The 19,245-nt window shown below is 42.4% G+C and overlaps 1 protein-coding gene across 1 annotated transcript in view; it reads right to left on the bottom strand.

Moving 5' to 3' along the window:
* Positions 1-19,245, bottom strand: part of LOC107837664 (PDZ domain-containing protein 2-like) — a 99,877-nt gene that overhangs the window by 59,274 nt on the left and 21,358 nt on the right. Inside the window, exons 3-5 of the mRNA XM_016677804.1 lie at positions 15,876-16,320; positions 2,597-2,742; positions 1,423-1,555 (exon numbers count right to left, since the gene is read on the bottom strand). Coding sequence (XP_016533290.1) covers positions 1,423-1,555; positions 2,597-2,742; positions 15,876-16,320 — 724 coding nt within the window. The remainder of the gene's footprint in view (positions 1-1,422; positions 1,556-2,596; positions 2,743-15,875; positions 16,321-19,245) is intronic.

The raw sequence follows: 19,245 nt of genomic DNA, 5'->3' as shown, positions 1-19,245 counted from the left end.
GACTCTAGCCCAGGGGCCCCCATCCTGACTCCAGCCCAGGGGCCCCCATCCTCCTAAATCCAGCCCTGAGTTTGACACATTTTTCTGAATGTGCATACGCACTTTTTAGCTTTAGTTGTCGTAGATTTTCTGACTCGCCCCATCTCGTATCTGTTCACTTTTCTCAGACTCCGGTTAGCTGAAATGGCGCTATCTATAACCTCAGTAGAGAGAGGCAGGCCAAGGAGGACTGAGAAATTTCACTGGATAAGCCCAATGTTCATCAAAAAACATCGACCTGGGCTGTCCTGGTCGATAAAAATTATATTTGATATATTTTTGTTTGTTAAATTGTGACAGCCTAAGTCCATCCCATATACAGTATGTGCATCAGTCTGTACTCCACACAGTCAGTCCTCCCCTGGACAGAAGTTCAAACTGAATGCAGCTTGTTTTTACTGTTCAAATTGTCAACTCGCTACAGTGGCGGGTCCGATGCTCCAATTTACACGCCACTTCATACTTTTACCCGCATTTAGCCAGTGCTAATTTCCACCACTGGTTTGTTTTACTGTATGTACATCAACATGGTTCTACTACTTTGACTTTCAGACAGCACAAACCATCATAGCATCTAAGACGTTCTTTTCAAGGTTCCCCACTTCGTATTATGACCTCAACAAATGTCTAATCTCCAAAGAAAATTCTATTTTCCTGTCTGTATCAAGAATGCTGCTTCTCGGGAGATGCTTTTTTACACTGAAATCAGCACTTTATTGCGTAGGCCTGGAAAATAAAACATCTTTTACCATTTTCCACTATCTAAAAGTGCTTTAAAATGACACAAAAAATTTTTTTCCCATTCATATTGGAGTTAGAGACAGGGGTGAAAGTAAGGGGGTACGGAGGGGTACTGCGTACCCCCAAAAGTATCAGCGGGTGCACGCAGCCATGAGTGCGTCCGCTGATTAGACATGACTGACTGGTTATTCTAACAATGACCAGTCTAAAACAGTGGTTTTTAACCTTTTTTGAGGTACCAAACCCACCAGTTTCATATGCGCATTCACTGAACCCTTCTAATAAGTAAAATATCGCCTGCGCTGCTGGAAACTGTTGAGGGGAGGGGGGGTACGTGCTCCTCCGCAGCACTGATTGGCTAAGCAATGTAACGTGATCCTTTGCAGCAAGTGATGGCAAAATGGGGCGTCATCACAAGTTTACACAACTGTCTTTACCTCTGCAGCAGAGGCTCCGCCGAACCCCTGAGACCAACTCACCGAACCCCTGGGGTTCGATCGAACCCAGGTTAAGAACCACTGGTCTAAATGACTCGATGTGTAATGAGTGTGTCATCCCCAAGCAGTCACCTAAGCAAAGTGTGTGTGTGTGTGTGTGTGTGTGTGTGTGTTAATTTATATTTGTGTGAGTGCATGCATTTACCTGACTTGATACCACCAATTGGACAAGACCAGTAGTGGAGCGAAGAAAGGAAACAGCCTCTTGGTGTGTGAGACCCACTAGAGACTGACCATTAACCATCAGCAATTCATCACCAACATGAAGACGTCCATCCCTGAAACTCATACAAACATGCATTTTACTTGAATGAAAATAGTGAAGATTCACTTTTGCTATTTAATAGCAACAATTTGATCTTTAAATCTCCAATGATGAATCCCACCAGGAATAAAATGCAGTGGCACAATTTCTTCAATAAAAATTAGGCTAAAACAAAGAGTTTCACACAATTTGATACTTAAAACTATGCTAAATAAATATTTGTATGTGATAACTAAACCCATATGAAAATTACAAACATTACACACATTTTTCAATGGCTTATGTTTATTTAAAAATTTTACAATTGTACAATAGTGAAGTGATATTAACTGAATTAATTTAAAAGTGTAAATAATTAAAATATTTACTGAAAAAGGTTGTATATTGATTATTTTTTACTTGACGATATAAATATCTGAAAATGACATTGGCACAATTATAGGTAGTGTAAACCAGACAATTATGGCATGGATGATAAATTATAAATTTGATATTTAACATTTGGGGTTGCACAGTGGCGCAGAAGGTAACACTGTGCAACTTCCTAGGTTCAAAGAAGGTCCTGGGTTCGATTCCCGGCCCAGGGTCTTTCTGCACCGAGTTTGCATGTTCTCCCTGTGTATGCATGGGTTCTCTCTGGGTACTCCGGCTTCCTCCCACAGTCCAAAAACATGACTGTCAGGTAAATTGGTCTCTCTAAATTCTCCCTAGTTGCGAATGTGTGTGTGCATGGTTGTTTGTCCTGTCTGTTTCTGTGTTGCCCTGCGACAGACTGGTGACCTGTCCAGGGTGAACCCCGCCTCTCGCCTGAAATGTTCGCTGGATATAGGCACCAGCACCCCTCCTAACCCCACTAGGGACAAGGGGGGTTGCACAGTGGCGCAGTAGTAGTAGTACAACTTAATGTCCCTAACTCCAATATAAATGGGACATTTTTTTTCAGTTTAAAGCACTTTTAGATTTTAGATTTTACATTAATCAGCAAGAATTTGTCATGAAAACTCATATTACATGTGTATGGAACAATTTACAAATTATTTGGAATTACTGTTACCTGTGAATAGCACCCCCTTTCTCTATATGAGTGATAATAATTCCATGAGAAGAGCGCTTGGAGCCACGTCCCCCTGTTATTTGTATTCCAAGACCCTCATGACCTTTCACCATATGCATCTTCCAGATGTGACTGCCCTCTCTCAGCTAGGGGAAACAGAAAGACAAGGAGAAGTCTATCACACAAGAGTGAGACAACTATTGATATGAATAAAACATAATTCAAAATGAACAGTTTAATTGTATTCTTCAGAATTTTACTCACAGTAATGAGCTTAAAAGATGAGCAGACATGTTGTCTCCAAAACCTTTTTGCTTATCATTTTATTTTTAAGGAATAAAATATCAAATTTAGTCCTGTTTCCTCTTAGGGCATTGACAAGCAGATCCATAAATACTTTGTAGAATTCCGAAGCCATCGGGGCCCATTGCTTTCTCTCCGTGGAGGGATCTGATGGCTCTTTCCACCTCTCTCTCTCCGATATTTCTGCACTTAGATCTTTCTTGGTGGACACCTTCGGTGAGGGATGCTGTCAGGCTGAAGAAGGAGTCCTATTGGGCCTTTTTGGCCTGTGGGACTCCAGAAGCAGCTGATGGGTACCGGCAGGCGAAGCGGCATGCGGCTCAGGTGGTTGCTGAGGCAAAAAGGAGTTTGGAGAGGCCATGGAGAAAGATTTCCGCATGGCTTTGAGGCAATTCTGGTCCACCTTCTGGCGTCTCAGGAGGGGGAAGCAGTACAGCACCAAAACTGTTTATAGTGGAGTTGGTGTGCTGCTGACCTCAACTCGAGACGTTGTGGGCCAGTGGGCAGAATACTTAGAAGACCTCCTCAATCCCACCAACATGCCTTCCATTGAAGAAGTTGAGCCTGGGGACTCTGGGTCAGGCTCTCCAATCTCTGGGGACGAGGTCGCCAAGGTAGTCAAAAAGCTCCTCGGTGGCAGGGCCCGGCCGTGGAACACTGGACCTGCTCTACACCCTTGACAGGGCCCTGGAGGGTGCGTGGGAGTTCGCCCAACTGGTCTACATGTGTTTTGTGGACTTGGAGAAGGCGTTAGACTGCGTCCCTCGGGGTGCCCTGTGGGGGGTCCTCTGGGAGTATGGGGTACTGGCAGGCACGTGCAGAGGGGGGGGGGGCTTGAGCACCTGCCCCTTTTGCTCCTTGCCCTCAAGTGTCCTTTTGGTCAAATTTTTATTTTGTATTTATTTATTTTTTTATTTTTTTTGTATTATTTCCGAAGCCCTCTTCTGACAAAAAAAAATAAATACAAATAAGCCCTCTTATTTGGTAATAAGCCCTCCGGTCAGCTTGTTACCTTTGACCATTTTCCCGTGACACATGACGGACATATGTCTTCTAATTTCCTTTGTTGCATAATGTACATTGTATTTATTCTAGTGTTGGGTAAATGTATCTTGAAGGAGAACAGCACTTAAATAAAAGTCCAACAAGGATATTCATTAAGAATTAAAAATAACTCACCCTGAACTACCATTATAGATATAAATGTATGTAATAATCAATCAAGCTGCTCCTGTCCAATAAAAGCGTGTCATTAATGAAGGGGAAAAAACTCAATCCAGACTTTAAGTTTAGGGTCTGGTTCGCAGAGTATGAAGTTAAATTTGTTTCACAATTATTCAAGCAAGAAGGTTCTGGGTTTGATTCCAGGCCCGGGGTCTTTCTGCATGGAGTTTGCATGTTCTCCTTGTGCATGCGTGAGTTCTCTCCGGGTACTCCGGCTTCCTCCCACAGTTCAAAAACATGACTGTCAGGTTAATTGGCCTCTCTAATTTCTTCCTAGATGTGAGTGTGTGTGTGCATGGTTGTGTGTCCTGTCTGTCTCTGTGTTACCCTGCGACAGACTTGCAACCTTCCAGGGTGTACCCCGCCTCTCGCCCGGAACGTTAGCAACCCTCCCAACCCCACTAAAGGACAAGGATGTTAGAAAATGGATGGATGGAATTATTCAATGAAAAAATTAAATAACCTCTGTTAAGGAAAATAAAATTGTAATCAAAACTTTTGGAATTGTAATGATTTCTTTTTTTTAAAACAAAAGGTTTGGTTTAAAAAACTTTTTCTTAAATTAAATAACTCATTTTTGTCTCATGAACTTAAAAAGTTAATTGCCAAACATAAACTGATGTATTTGCATACATCAGAAATCTTTTGTTGCGATTTTAAGCCCTGCCCCCGACATCATGTGAGAATCACAAGCAAAACTTTGTCACAAACAAAAACTTGGAATAGCAAGAAAAGATTTGACATGCGCCAATAAGTTTGTTTTGCAAATATTTTTTTCACTTCATGAGACAAAAATGTGTGATTTTAATTTTTTTAAAAGTTTTTTTTAAGCAAAACTCAGAAAGTTTTTCTCATGGTAACATGCATTAACAATTAAATTTTTGCTTTTTTTTTTTTTCTGCAGTTCCACATTAAAGTTTGATGCAGCTCTGCTTTCCTGTATGGACCATCTTCATCTCCACTGCAAGTGTAGCAAACAGGCAGCTTTTTTTATATAGATTACAGTGCACTAAAAGGTTGCATTGTGCCCTTGTTTATATTTTTTTAATAGTGTAATTCTGTAAAGACAAAATGTGGCTTTACAGACATATTTTGTCTGTAAAGCTAGCTCTGATTTACATATCTTGCTAAATTGCGGGTTTGAATATTGCAATACTTTCCTATAACAAAATAGACCTGCAGAAAGAAATTTATAATAATATATCTTATATATGCATTGTTGTATGCTCTATAGAGAGATTTTCCTTAGCTTTGATTGTATATTTCACAAATTTGTAATTTATCATTGTTTATTAAACTCTGAAAGCTGTGTGGCTTTGTTAATATTCTATCCTAGAATACGGTTAGATGTGCCCTTTTTTTGAGCACCTGCCCCTTTAGTGGTCCCTGTATGACAGGTGTCAGAGTCTGGTCCGCATTGCTGGCACTAAGTCGGGCTTGTTTCCAGTGAGAGTTGGACTCCGCCAGGGTTGAGTCACTGATTCTGTTCATTACTTTTATGGACAGAATTTATAGGTGCAGCCAAGGTGTTGCGGGATCCGTTTTGGTGGCCTTTGGATCGCATTTCTGCTTTTTGCGGATTATGTGGTCCTATTGGCTTCATTAGGTTATAATCTGCAGCTCTCACTGGAGCGGTTCACAGCCGAGTGTGAAGTGGCTGGGATGAGGATCAGTGCCTCCAAATCCGAGGCCATGGTCTTGAGCCGGAAAAGGGTAAAGTGCTTTCTTTGGGTTGGGGGGGTGTGTCCTGCCCCAAGTGGAGGAGTTTGAGTATCTCGGGATCTTGTCCAAGAATGATGGAAGAAGGGAGCGGGAGATTGACAGGCGGATTGGTGCAGCGTCTGCAGTGAAGCGGGCTCTGTACTGGTCCGTCGTGGTGAAAAGAGAGCCGAGTCAAAAAACCGAAGCTCTCGATTTACCAGTCGATCTACGTTCCTACCCTCATCTATGGTCATGAGCTTTGGGTCATAACCGAAAGAATGAGGTGCCGGATACAAGTGGCTGAAATGGGTTTTCTCTGTAGGGTGGCTGGGCTCTCCCTTAGAGTTAGGGTGAGAAGCTTGGTTATCCGGGAGGGACTCAGAGTAGAGCCGCTGCTCCTTCACGTCAAGAGGAGCCAGTTGAGGTGGTTCGGCCATCTGGTCAGTATACCTCCTGGACGCCACCCTGGTGAGGCGTTCCGGGCACGTCCCACCGGGAGGAGGCCCCGGGGAAGACCCAGGACACGCTGGAGGGACTATGTTTCTTGGTTGGCTCCTCTGGGATCCCCCCGGAGGAGCTGGAACAAGTGGCCGGGGAGAGGGAAGTCTGGGCCTCCCTTCTGAAGCTGCTACCCCCTCAACCCGACCCCGGATAAGCGGAAGAAAATGGGTGGATGGATGGATGGATGGATGGATGGATGGATGTCTTTCTTTTTTTCATCTGGTAAATTGGGCAGCTTGATTTGTGAGAAAAATGTTTCCATTAAAGATTGAGAGTTGTCACATTGCTCAGATTGGTACATATTTTTGTAGAATAAAAAAAAGCTGCATCTACTTATTTATTTTCTCTGGGTCTATAGAACAGGAACCCAGAAATGTAAACAATTGTTTGGGTGGACTTCCGTGTTTTGTATGATAGGAATCTACCTGGTTTATCCCCATGTTCAAACAACCTTTGTTTAGCGAATTTGACTTTGTCTGCGTCAGTAGTAGTGTTGTAGTACTCAAGTCAAGGTCTTGGTCTTGAAACCACTTTTTGATGGTCTCGGTCTTGTCTCGGACTCGACCGCATTTGGTCTCGGTTTTGTCTCAGGCCTCGGGATTTTATTTCAAGACCGGTCAAGACCACAACTGTGGACATGTCACTAAACTGCCAGCGTATTGTCCAGTTTATATCTTAAAATCTTTGTTTTCAGTGGATTCTAAACATATCAATTAAAATCAAAGCAATAACGTGACTTACTATGTGATTTTATTACCAGTGTTACGTGTCGCCTCCCCCTTTCATTCGCACGCGGTACTCCAAGATGCGCAGTGGTTTTCTCTATAAAAAACTACTGCACATGTGGTGCAGTGGTTTGCACATGTGCAAATAATAATCATTTGCACACGTGTAAATTTGCGTTTCTAGAACGGGTTTTTTTGTAGTAGTAGTTTTGCAGTAGTTCAACAGCTTACCAACTGTATTATCAAAGAGGAGTTATAAGTGTGATGTTTGCTGATCATTTAGTTTCGTTTGTATCAAGAATTGTAAGTTGAGCGATAATAAAAGCACACCACATCTTTGAACGAATGCCTGGAGTTTTTTCTGATACAAATCACCACGCCCTTTCGCTCAATTTGGTCCTTCAAGGTTAAGGAAATACTGGAGGACATGGCGACAAGTACTCCGGTTGGAGAGGAAGAACCCAAGATGCAGCCTGTGGTAAGACCCAGACAAATTACACGTCCATGAAATTACATAGCAGATTATACGCTGGATTTTAGTCAGCCTGTGCATCAGCCTGCTTCTAGGGCACAGATACTCCTATCTGATATCAGCGATTCAGATGCCAAAGATCATTACAGTGCACCCATCAGCCAGCAACCTAGTCCTAAGCTTTGGAAAATGTTGGATCAGTGGGAAGATGCTGATGAAGCTAGGAGAGAAAAAGGAGTGTTTATGGAAAGAAAATCAGTCCCAACGTGAAGCTATTTTGGAGCTCACAAGAGATAGAGATGATCTATATCACAGTAACAATGAGATGAGGAGGGAATTGCAGGAGCTGCAACAAACAGCAGCACAGTGTAGTGGAATATAATTATATTAATAGTTAAAAGTCATGTTGTTGGTTGATTCACATTAAGATATGTTTTGACTGAAAAGAAATGTACTGTCAATCTGACCTAGAAGTCAGAAAGGAATTCAGATTGGAGAGATGTGGAATAAGCAATCACCAAAGAGGGAAAGGTTAAGTTCTTGTGCAAGAAACTTCTGGCAAACGTCTTTTCCTGCTTGCGTGCGAAGAAGTCGGCCAGGACTGGGAAATAATCTTTGTTTGGACAGAAAAAGAACTAACAACTTGACTAATAGTTCTTCTGATGGAGCAGATATAACTTCCACGAGGTCAACCCCTAATTCTTGGAACTTCCAACACACATCCAGTGTAAGACGGAGCCATAATTGCTACGCAAGCAAGGTTCGGTAACGCCATTGGTCAAAGCTTTCTAATACACAACAGTAGGGCTGGAATGGTGTAAAACCCTGATGTCAGAAGTAAGAGACAAGACATTTTGGATTCTGAGACGATGAAAATGAGACAATGAAAATGTGATGTGTGAATCCGCAGATGTGCATTAAATGTCTTCCTGTTTGTCTATGAGCCAGAGAGAATGGAGTTTGTGTATCGTTTCTTTATGTATTTCATGAGTTTAGCACCTTTAAATTCCTCAGTAACAGCTGTCCACAGTCCTGGAGACGTTGAAGGTGATGGAACACAAAATGGAGAAACTCACAGCGAGCGAGGCTGAAGATAACTTTTTTGCTTCACCAACACATAATGTACACTCAGCAGCATTTCCTGTCCCAAAGCCAAGGATTCGCACACTACATAAAGCGAGGAGGGAAGAAATAGAGCAACATTCACTTTCCGCAAGCATAAGAGACGAGTCTACTGTCCCTCACGAAGATCAGCATGTGCATCATTCAGACCAAGGCTACAGGTATGGGAATAGAATATGTCAAGAGAGTGTGTCAGAAAGCCTATCAGCAGCTCCAGTTCCTGCGCCACGAAGTTCAGCGAAAGTAAGGACCTCTACACCTCCAGTGCCAGCTCCAAGAAGGTCAGTCCCATCTAGAATCTCCAGGTTAGAGCACACATATTTTCTGCTTTGTTTGAAAGAGAAGATCCTTATGACTCTAGAATGGTCCAAAGCTCACATTCTACACCTAAACATGGAAGTACATATAGTGCTCCAACTATACCCTATTTTGTGCATCCAGACCCACGTGAGTTCTCCAGGCTTAGGATTGCTCTTGATAACATTCTGCCAGCTGGTGCTTCTGAATATTTTAAATATCAGGTTCTAACAGATCATCTCAAGCTAGAAGAAGCTCTCCTTATAGCAGATTCTTTTTGCAACTCTCCACATCCTTTCACCGACACAATGGATGGCCTGTTCATGCAGTTTGCCCAGCCACATCAGCTTGCCTTAGCAAGAATAGCAGAACTGATGGATGGCCCAGACATATGCCGTGGAGAAGGGGAAGCATTTCGCATGTTTGCCCTATGACAGTGCTTCTCAATTCCGGTCCTCAGGCCCCTCTGCCCTGCATGTTTTAGGTATTTCCCTGCTGCCCCACACCTGGATTGAATCTGTGGGTGATTAACAGGCTTCTGCACTACTTGATGCTTGCAGAAGAGGTAATGCAATCATTTGGATCAGCTGTTCTGAATTAGAGGCACATCTAAAACATGCAGAGCAGGGGGGCCTGAGGACCGGAATTGAGAAGCACTGCCCTACGAATACGTTCTCTGTTGGGCATGTTAAAGCAACTAGGAAGAGAAGGCAGTATTGAACTCCAGTGTGGATCTCACGTTTCCAGATTGCTAAGCAAGTTTCCACACGAGCTTAGAAGCTGTTTCAGAAGAAGAATTTATCCAAGTAAGGTTCCAATCCCAACTCTGTATGATCTTGGAGAATGGCTGGATTTTGAAATGCAGGTTTATGAAGATGACACCAGATTTTTTATTCCTGCCGAGGCAGCCAAAAGAAAAGAGGCACAGAAAGGGACAAAAAGGTGGCTTCAGGAACTACAGCATTACTGCTCAGTGCTGGGAAATCAAGAGAGACCAAAGTTTCTGAGCTGACACAAAATGCCATTACTCCTGAGAAAGTCAAGAATAAACCCTACTATCCCTACTGTGACCATCCCAGTCATTTCCTGTACGGTTGTCATAACTTTCAGCAGCTTACAAAGGAACAGAAAGTGCTGTGGATCAAAACAAATAACCGCTGTTGGCGTTGTGGAAGAGGACATCAATCTGCCAAATGTACTCTCAAGGCAACCTGTAAAACCTGTGGACGTAGGCACCTGCTGATATTATATGATGTAAATAAAAAGTGGCAGAAAAAATAGGAGACCACAGAGAAGGGGAAACCCCCAGACCAGGGAACCACTGTGGGTGCATGTCTAACAAGCAGTGTGGATTTTATGTTGGACGTTCCCTAACCAAGCATAAAGTGCTTTTCAAAATAGCCAAGGTCTGATTGAGTAATGGGAACAAAAGTATGGAAGCCTTTGCTCTTCTGGATGATGGTTCAGAGCGATCCACAGTGCTCCACAGTGCAGCACATGAGCTTGGTTTGGAAGGGGAGTCTGAAGCTCTTGTACTCCACACAGTGAAAAAAGACTCAAGGGTCATCCATTGTCATGCAGTTTCTTTCTCTGTCTCCCCTGTAACTCAACCAGCAAATACATTTTGGATCAACCGGGCTTTCACAGCTACATCTCTAAACCTTGCAGAACACAGTCAACCCACTGCTTCTCTTCAGAGAAAATACAAACATCTGCAAGATTTGCCACTTCAAACAATAAACACAGTTCAGCCACTTCTCCTGATTGGGTCTGACTTCCCACATTTCCCACATTTAATCACTCCCACTGAACCGGTCCCCTTGGGGAGTAAAGGTGGCCCAGCAGCAGTCAGAACTCGCTTAGGTTGGACACTACAGGGCCCTGCGGAAGGAGTGAACCCAGGATCAGACACACAACAATGTCATTTCATCTCATTTCAGTCTCCCACCATTGAGTTGCATCAACAAGTTGAGAAGCTCTGGCAACTTGATGTTCTTCCATATTGGAGCAACAAAGATAGTGATAAGGTCCCAACAAGATAGTGAGGCTTTTGTGCACCCTTGAAGAAAAGACCGTCAGAGCTCAAGTTAGCGGAGTACTTAGATATGCTACCCCAATGCTCCGCATTAAAGGCACAAAACCCCTGCATGCTACTCCTCAACCACTTCTCAGAAACATAGAAAAGAGACTTGCTAAAAATCCTGACCAAGCAGACACATGTAAGGCTGAAATGAAGAAATTGGAGGATGCTGGATACATACTGAAGTTACAGCCTGAAGTACTGGAGAAATCCGTTGAAGACTGGTACATCCCACATCACATAATGCAGCACAATAATAAAAACAGAGTGGTTTTTAACTGTTCATTCTAACATCAAGTCAGGAACTTGAACAAACTACTCCTACCAGGTACTACTTTAGGCCCATCCTTGCTGGCAGTACTTCTGCGCTTTCACGAACATACAGTGGCCATTTCCAGTAATATTAAAGCAATGTTTCACCAGGTGAGACTTCTCCCAGAGGACAAACCACTGTTGCGGTTCCTTTGGAGGGACTTGAAAAGGGAGGAACCTCCAAGTGTTTGAGTGGCAGGTGCTCCCCTTTGGGACCACCTGCAGTCCATGCTGTGCCACTTATGCACTGCAAAAGTATGTTCAAGATCACAGCCAGCCTGGAGAGGACATCCGAGAGGCAGTTAAAAGAAGTTTCTATGTGGACAATTGCCTCCTTAGTTTCAGTACAGAAATGGAGGCAAATATGTTAGTTGATAAACTCCGAGATGTCCTGGTTGAGGAAGGATTTGATCTAAGACAATGGGCCAGCAATGTGCCATCAGTAATCAGTCATCTCCCAGAAGACGCCAGATCAACTAGCAGCAATTTGTGGATAAATCAGAATCAGCTTGACACATTTGAATCCACACTCGGATTTCACTGGCACTATCCTACAGATCTCCTGCACTACAAACATCTTCCGACTGGTGACCTTTCAGTGACGATGCAAAGCATTTACAGAACTCTGGCTAGCCTGTATGACCCCCTTGGTTATAGTATCCACCAGAGCTAAGGTTGTCATTCAACGTCTTTGGGATAAGAAAAGAAAAGACTTCCTGAGGACCTGCTGCAGACATGGAAAACCTGGCAAGCAGAGCTGCCTAACTTGGAGAGGATCTCTTTACCTCGATGTTACACCATGGAAAAGTTAGATCTGCCGGACAGCAATAGAGACATCCATGTCTTTGTGATGCATCTGAGCAGGCCTATGGCTCAGTTGCCTATCTGGTCACATAATATCCAGATGGAATCACGGAAATCGTCTTTCTAGCAGCAAGGTCTCGAGTAGCCCCACAAAAGCAGCTGTCCATTCCAAGATTAGAATTGTGTGCAGCTCTCACAAGTGCACAGTTAGCCCATGTGCTAAAGACTGAACTCAACATACCTATACAGTAGGTTTTTCTGTGGTCAGACTCCACCACTGTTTTAACTTGGTTAAAGTCTGAGTCATGCCACTTTAAAGTGTTTGTTGGAACCCGGGTGGCAGAAATTCAGGAGCTGATATCAGCCCAGGATTGGCACTTTGTGCCATCAAAAGAGAATCCTGCTGACGACATAACCAGGGGAAAAACTCTGACAGAACTAGCTGTCATCTCCAGGTGGTCGCATGGACCCCTCTTTCTTCAAGATCTTATTGACCAATGGCCGCTCATGCCCTCAATTTTCACCATAGATGGCAAAGACGAGCTTAAACATTCTAATAGTCCAAGCTCCACCATCCCTGAGGTGATACAGTACCAAACCTTCAGGGATCCTGTAGAAGTGCCAGTGAGACGTGCTCATGGAGTGGCTCGCATCTCTGGCAGTTCCACAGCAGATGATTATCAGAAAGCTGAAATTGAAATATTGCGTCAAACCCAAAAGGAAAGCTTTCCTACTTTGGACTGAACTTACATAGTGCTTTTACAATCATTTTTTACCACTCAAAGCTCTTTACACTAGAGTCACATTCACCCATTCGCACTCACAAATGCTCACACATTTATGCACCAATACACATATTGGTAGGCAATTTGGGGTTAAGTGCCTTGCCCAAGGGCACATCGACATGTGGCAGGAGGAAGCTGGAATCAAACCTACAACCATCTGATTGCAAGACGACTACTCTACCCATACAGTCACAGTCACCCCAGTTTCCTAAGCTCAAATCAGGCCAAATAGTTGGACCTAGTAGTCGTTTGTACCATTTGGATCCACAGTTTGACCAGTCCATTGAACTCATCCGTGTGGGAGGCTGCCTGAGAAGTGCCTCTGAACTTGAAGAGGATTCTATCCACCCCTTTGTTCTTGATTCCCGTCATCCTGTGACAGAATCAATCATTAAGGATATTGATGAACAGCTTCACCACCCAGGACCAGAGAGGGTATTTGCTGAAATAAGCAGAAGATTCTGGATTCTCTGGGGCAGGGAGGCTGTTCGGCATTATCAGCGATATTGTGTTGGCTGCAAACGATGGATGGGAAAACCTGTCGCTCCCCAAATGGCTGATTTGCCACCATCCAGACTCAGACTATTCAAACTACCTTTCTACTCTACTGGGGTAGACTGCTTTGGACCTTACATTACCAAGGTTGGCAGAAGACATGAAAAGCGGTGGGGCATCATATTCAAATGTATGACCACAAGGGCTATACATGTAGATCTGCTGTCACACATTTATGCACCAATACACATATTGATGCCGACTTGCTCTTGTTGGCACTGAAATGTCTGAAAGCACGCTGAGGAAAGCCCTATGAAGTACTTTGTGATCAAGGGACAAATTTTAAAGCTGGAGAATGTGAACTGAAAAATGCGTTCAGGAGCCTTCAGCCACAAATCCAGGAACAGCTGGCTGGTCAACAAATAGACTTCAGATTCAACCCTCCAGGAGCACTGCACTTCGGTGGGTGTTGGGAAAGGGAAATTAAATCCCTGAAATCAGCCCTCACTACAATTTTGGGTGCCCAAATCGTGACAGAAGAGGTCTTGCGCACACATTTGGTGGAAGTTGAAGGAATACTTAACATAACCACTCAGTTATGTTTCAACAGATGTAGCTGACCCAGATCCTATCACTCCTAACATCTTATTGATGGGGCGGCTAGATCCATCTCTTCTTCAAGTTAAATACCCAGAAGAAGAGATTACTGGTCAGAGGAGATGGAGATTTAGTCAAGTGTTTCCATTAGTCAAGTGTTAATGGAAACATTACTGGAAGTAATGTTTCCATTACTTCCAGTAATGGAAACATTACTAGAAGTAATGTTTCCAGATTACTTCTGGAAACATTTCCTCATGTTTTACCTGCCAGGGCTCCAGGTTCATAATAAGTGGGAAGAGCATACTGAAGACCTGCAAATTGGAACCATTATGATGATAGCAGACCCATAGTTACCATGAGCTCTTTGGCCCACTGGATTGATAAAAACGGTTTTCCCTGGAGCAGACGGAAGAATTCGCACAGCTGAAGTGCAGGTCTAAGAGCACAACTATATTCGCCCAAGTAGTACGTCTAGTGACGCTGCCAGAAGTTCCAGATTAAAGGGCCGATCTTCAGTAAATATTTTCCAAGCTGCAAATTATCATAGATAATTTGGGTGTGGCTGTGGAAAACGCCATAAGTTCGCCTTGTAGGCTTGTCTGAACTGTGACTGGCTGAACAGCCTGTCAATCATGGTTGACAACAACGTATCAGAGCCTTAAGCCATTTTCGCACTGCAAGGAACGGAACGGAACGACACGCTTCGGTCCGGTTCCACCCGTATGCAGCCCTGTTGTGTTTGCATATAACTGAGGGCGGCATCGAAACTGTACCTGACGTCATTATTTTTGAAACTAAACAATGGTTTCGATGTAGCCGGCCGAAGTCTTTTCCTCAAAGATGCGGCGGAAAACTTTCTCTTTCCTCATTGACAGATCTAGCTCATTCTGTACTCGTTCATCAGGGAGTAAGCGGAGGAAAAAAATTACCCATCATGGACCAGGTAACAGCAGAATATTGAGAGGAATTCATCGCAAATTAAAAAATAATGAATAAAAATGTTAAAAAGAGCACTCTTTACAAAATACAGTAAGAACAGTTTAGTGAGAGCCAGCTAGACCCGATCGATGGCTGACTGCAAAACAACCAACGGCTGACTTTAAACCAATCATCTGCTGAATTCTAAGCAGCCCCATTTGGCCAGCCCAATTGGAGCCACAGCTCTTGTGGAGCCGGGTGCTGTCAGGCGTTTTTTATGCATTTCCTGTTCATGCCTCAAGTTTTCACTGATCTCATAAAATGCTGTAATATGAAACTGTTTTTAAAAGTAATTCTTTAACTTTTAAGTCGGAAGTTCTAATGCAAACACGGTTGACCCTACTTTGAACCTGTGACGTGCCGTGCCGTGCCGTTCCTTGCAGTGCAAAAACGGCTTTAATGTGCTGGAACTTTCTAGAACGGGTTTTTTTGTAGTAGTAGTTTTGCAGTAGTTCAACAGCTTACCAACTGTATTATTAAAGAGGAGTTATAAATGTGATGTTTGCTGATGGTTTAGTTTCGTTTGCATCAAGAATTGTAAGTTGAGCGATAATAAAAGGATGCCACATCTTTGAACGGATTGCCTGCATTTTTTTCTGATACAAATCACTACGCCCTTTAGTTCACCACACATAAAAACTCCACTCCCAAACATCGCAGGTGAGGATCATGGTGGACACTTGGTGGAAAGTAATTTTACGACACAGAATGTTCTATCTAAATGACACAGAGATCCCTTGGTCTCCTTCTCTGTATAATCGGGATGCTGTTAAACCTGTGGAAATATTTTTATTTTGTCTCTTTTCATCTGTATGAGGGAGTCATTAGTATCATCCCTTGTGTGGTTAAACTTAAGTGCAGTGTATCAGGAAAGTCTCACCTGGGTAGTAGCTTCACTAGTGAAGGATTGCATTTTGCATTCCAACACCTGACTGTGACTTCTCCCCGGCAGAGTTCCAGCAGATCCATTGTATGAATGAATAGTTCTTGTCTGAGGAGACAAGTCTGGGCAGCAGTCTTCTAGTGATGAACTGACTTCTTCATCAGTATTAAAAAGGGAGTACTGATTCCTGGTTTTGATCTGTGATGCAGTACTTTCCCTGTAGCCTTGGTTAGATGATTGTGATATCACCCCAAGTTTGCGTGTACGTTTGCAGTTCACCACTTCAAAATCAGTTATGTCCTGCTGGGTTTGACAGTGATCCATCTTGTTAGGAATAGTGAAACTTCCCTTGACACAAGGAGGGAGAGGGGCCTTTCGTTTGATGCGACGCAAAAGGATCAAATAAATACAACCACCATTCCAGCACTGATCAACCAGGTAGCTGTAAAAAAAAAAAGAAACAGACTTAGTATCTACAAAACTATTCTGTTTTCGTCAAACACATTACATATTAACAAAACCATTCATTTTCAAGTAAAGTTTTATTGTCCATTCAAGAAAAAATTGACAAACTGCTGCAAAGTTCCCTGTAAACAACTAACTAAAGTGAGCATGCAGCACCACCAGCAGCTAGCAAAATATTCAATCTAAACTCACTTGGTAGATATAATGGACAAAAGTGCTCAGGATACAGAAACATCAGTGAAGTCTACGCCAAATACCCTTCTGTTAATAATCACTATATCCCCTCTCCCCAACTGCAATTAACTCTTGCTGTGCTGCCTCTGTCTGCCTAACTGTCTCAGACAGGCACCCTTCACACTGGATTGTGACCACTTCACAATCTGCATAAGCACACAAACTGGGCAGCATTGCAAAAAAATTTGAACAGCTTCATTTCAGTGTTAAAGTGTTGTTAGACTCTTTGTAGTAATAGATTTTCCAATGTGTTATTTGCTATTGTTCAACTATAATGTACGGTGGCCCTGAGGTGCAACATTACAGAAACACAATTACAAATTACAAAATCACTACAACATTAACGAAAACACGACATTAACAAAAACAGAACAACATTAACGAAAACACAACATTAACGAAAACACAACGACATTAAGAAAAACACAACATTAACAAAAACACAATGACATTAAGAAAAACACAACAACATTAACGAAAACACAACGACATTAAGAAAAACACAACATTAACCAAAACACGACATTAACAAAAACGCAACGACATTAACCAAAACACAATGACATTAAGAAAACGGAAAAGGTAGGTCCCAGTGGAGACCTAAGAAATCGCTGATTGGACTACAGCTCGTTAGAAAACGGAAAAGGTAGGTCCCAGTGGAGACCTAAGAAATCGCTGATTGGACTACAGCTCGTTAGAAAACGGAAAAGGTAGGTCCTAGTGGGAAACCTAAGAAATTGCTGATTGGACTACAGCTCGTTTTACTTCTGAACCGGAAGTTTTTCTGGAGACCGTTTTCACAGTGATGTCAGACAATGGGCACTGTAACTCGAAGAGGTGTATCTTTACTTCTGGTGTGATTTTGCCTCGGGAAACCTGACTGAAAAATTCACGGATACTCATTATCTTAAGGATATTAAAAGGTAAGGTTAATTACAACAGCATTTAAGTGTTAGCCGTTATTACTCATTGTCAATCCACCATTCTCTAAATGTGTATATAATAAACAGCCTCCGATCGGAGAATAAACCAGCTAGCAGCAGCTTCAGCCACAGTTGAGAACATATATACACCACTGTCTGTCAGTGCTGTAACATTTAGAGGTTCACTTTCTGTATTAACTTTAATAAAACAGTATTTAAGTGTTAGCCGTTATCAGTCATTGTCAATTTACCATTCTCCAACTGTATTTAAAGAAACCAGCCTCCGATTGGAGAGTAAACCAGCTAGCAGCAGCTTTAGCCACAGTTAGGAAACGTATACACCGCTGTCTGTCAGTGCTGTATTAAGTTTCACTAAAATCACTGACATCTTCCAACAGTTGTTTAGAAAAGCATTTTAAATACTGACTTACTGGGAATTACTTAGCAATAGTAATTTGTTAGCTGGCTAACATTACGTAGCCTTTCTGTTTTGGAAATAGAAAGTATTTAGGCTCTAATCTTAATCAGATTTTTATAGTATAGACTGGGGTTGCCACCTGTCACGTAAAATGTATCATCGTCACCCCCCTCACCCCTCATACACTAGTTTCACCACCCTCTCAGTAGCAACATTACCTGTAGTCTCAAGTCCAAAACCTGACAGTTATGTCAAACACCCGCTACTCCACCCCGTCCTGAGAAGTCAAACTCTTGCTAAGATAGACACGAGCATGAAGACGCTGTCATAGATAGATAGATAGATAGATAGATAGATAGATAGATAGATAGATAGATAGATATTAAAGTTTCATTGGCGAAATGTGATGAGCTCCATATACATATATGTTGGAGCCTATTAAGCATTAGATTAATTTATTTTTTGCTAAATTACTTTTCGCAGATCTAGGTTATTGTATATTTATGTATTTATTTGTTTTGCTTAGACCCTCCTCGTCAGTCAGCCTCCTGCAGTGATTAACAGGCAGAAGCAGCTGCTGGGGTTGATCTGATTGTTTGGTGAAGGAGTGAGGAGTGAAAAGCTTTTTGTACCACAAATTAACATTTATATTTGAAGTCAACTCGGACATTATTTTTGTTACTTTTATAAGTAAAAGAAACCCCTTTGAAACAGGAGAAGTCTCTGCGAGTGCTTTTTATTTTTTCTTTGAGTGAGTCGAAAAGCTCCTAAAAGACTACTCTTGCATTTTTGTTTTTTGGACTTTATTATGATGCAAGAGTGGCCATAACAATATATATTAGCTCATTAACTTCACATTTCTCCAATGAATATTTATCAAATGTTATGATTAGAAGGATAAATTTCTTATACTTTGTTTTCCTGCGGTTGTAGACTTGGCAGTAGAAATTTGATAACATAGGAATAACAACTTTATATCCCTTTTAACAGGCTACACTTGATTCTGCTGTGGTGCCTGTGGAAACGAAGTGCATGAAGTTTGTGCTCAGCTGGGAAAGTCCTGTGGATCACATGGTGGGACTTTTGCTTCAAACTGCTCACTACAGTATACCATTGCCTCTGTCACCCACCAGTTCACTGCAGACTGGCGGCACCAGTTCACTGCAGACTGGCGGCACCAGTTCACTGCAGACTGCAACCCGCCAAGGACCCTACATGGATGTCTTCTTAAATTGTACATACTGTTGAAATAAAATTGATATGCTTTTGTAAATACATTTTCTCCATCAATGACTTAAATTGTTTTTGTGTAATGTAGTAACCATGT

The sequence above is a fragment of the Poecilia formosa genome, unplaced genomic scaffold (genome assembly GCF_000485575.1).
Source record: "Poecilia formosa unplaced genomic scaffold, Poecilia_formosa-5.1.2 Scaffold165, whole genome shotgun sequence".
Lineage (NCBI taxonomy): Eukaryota > Metazoa > Chordata > Actinopteri > Cyprinodontiformes > Poeciliidae > Poecilia > Poecilia formosa.
The sequence above is the reverse complement of the archived record's forward strand: the minus strand, read 5'-3'. Positions and strand labels throughout refer to the sequence as shown.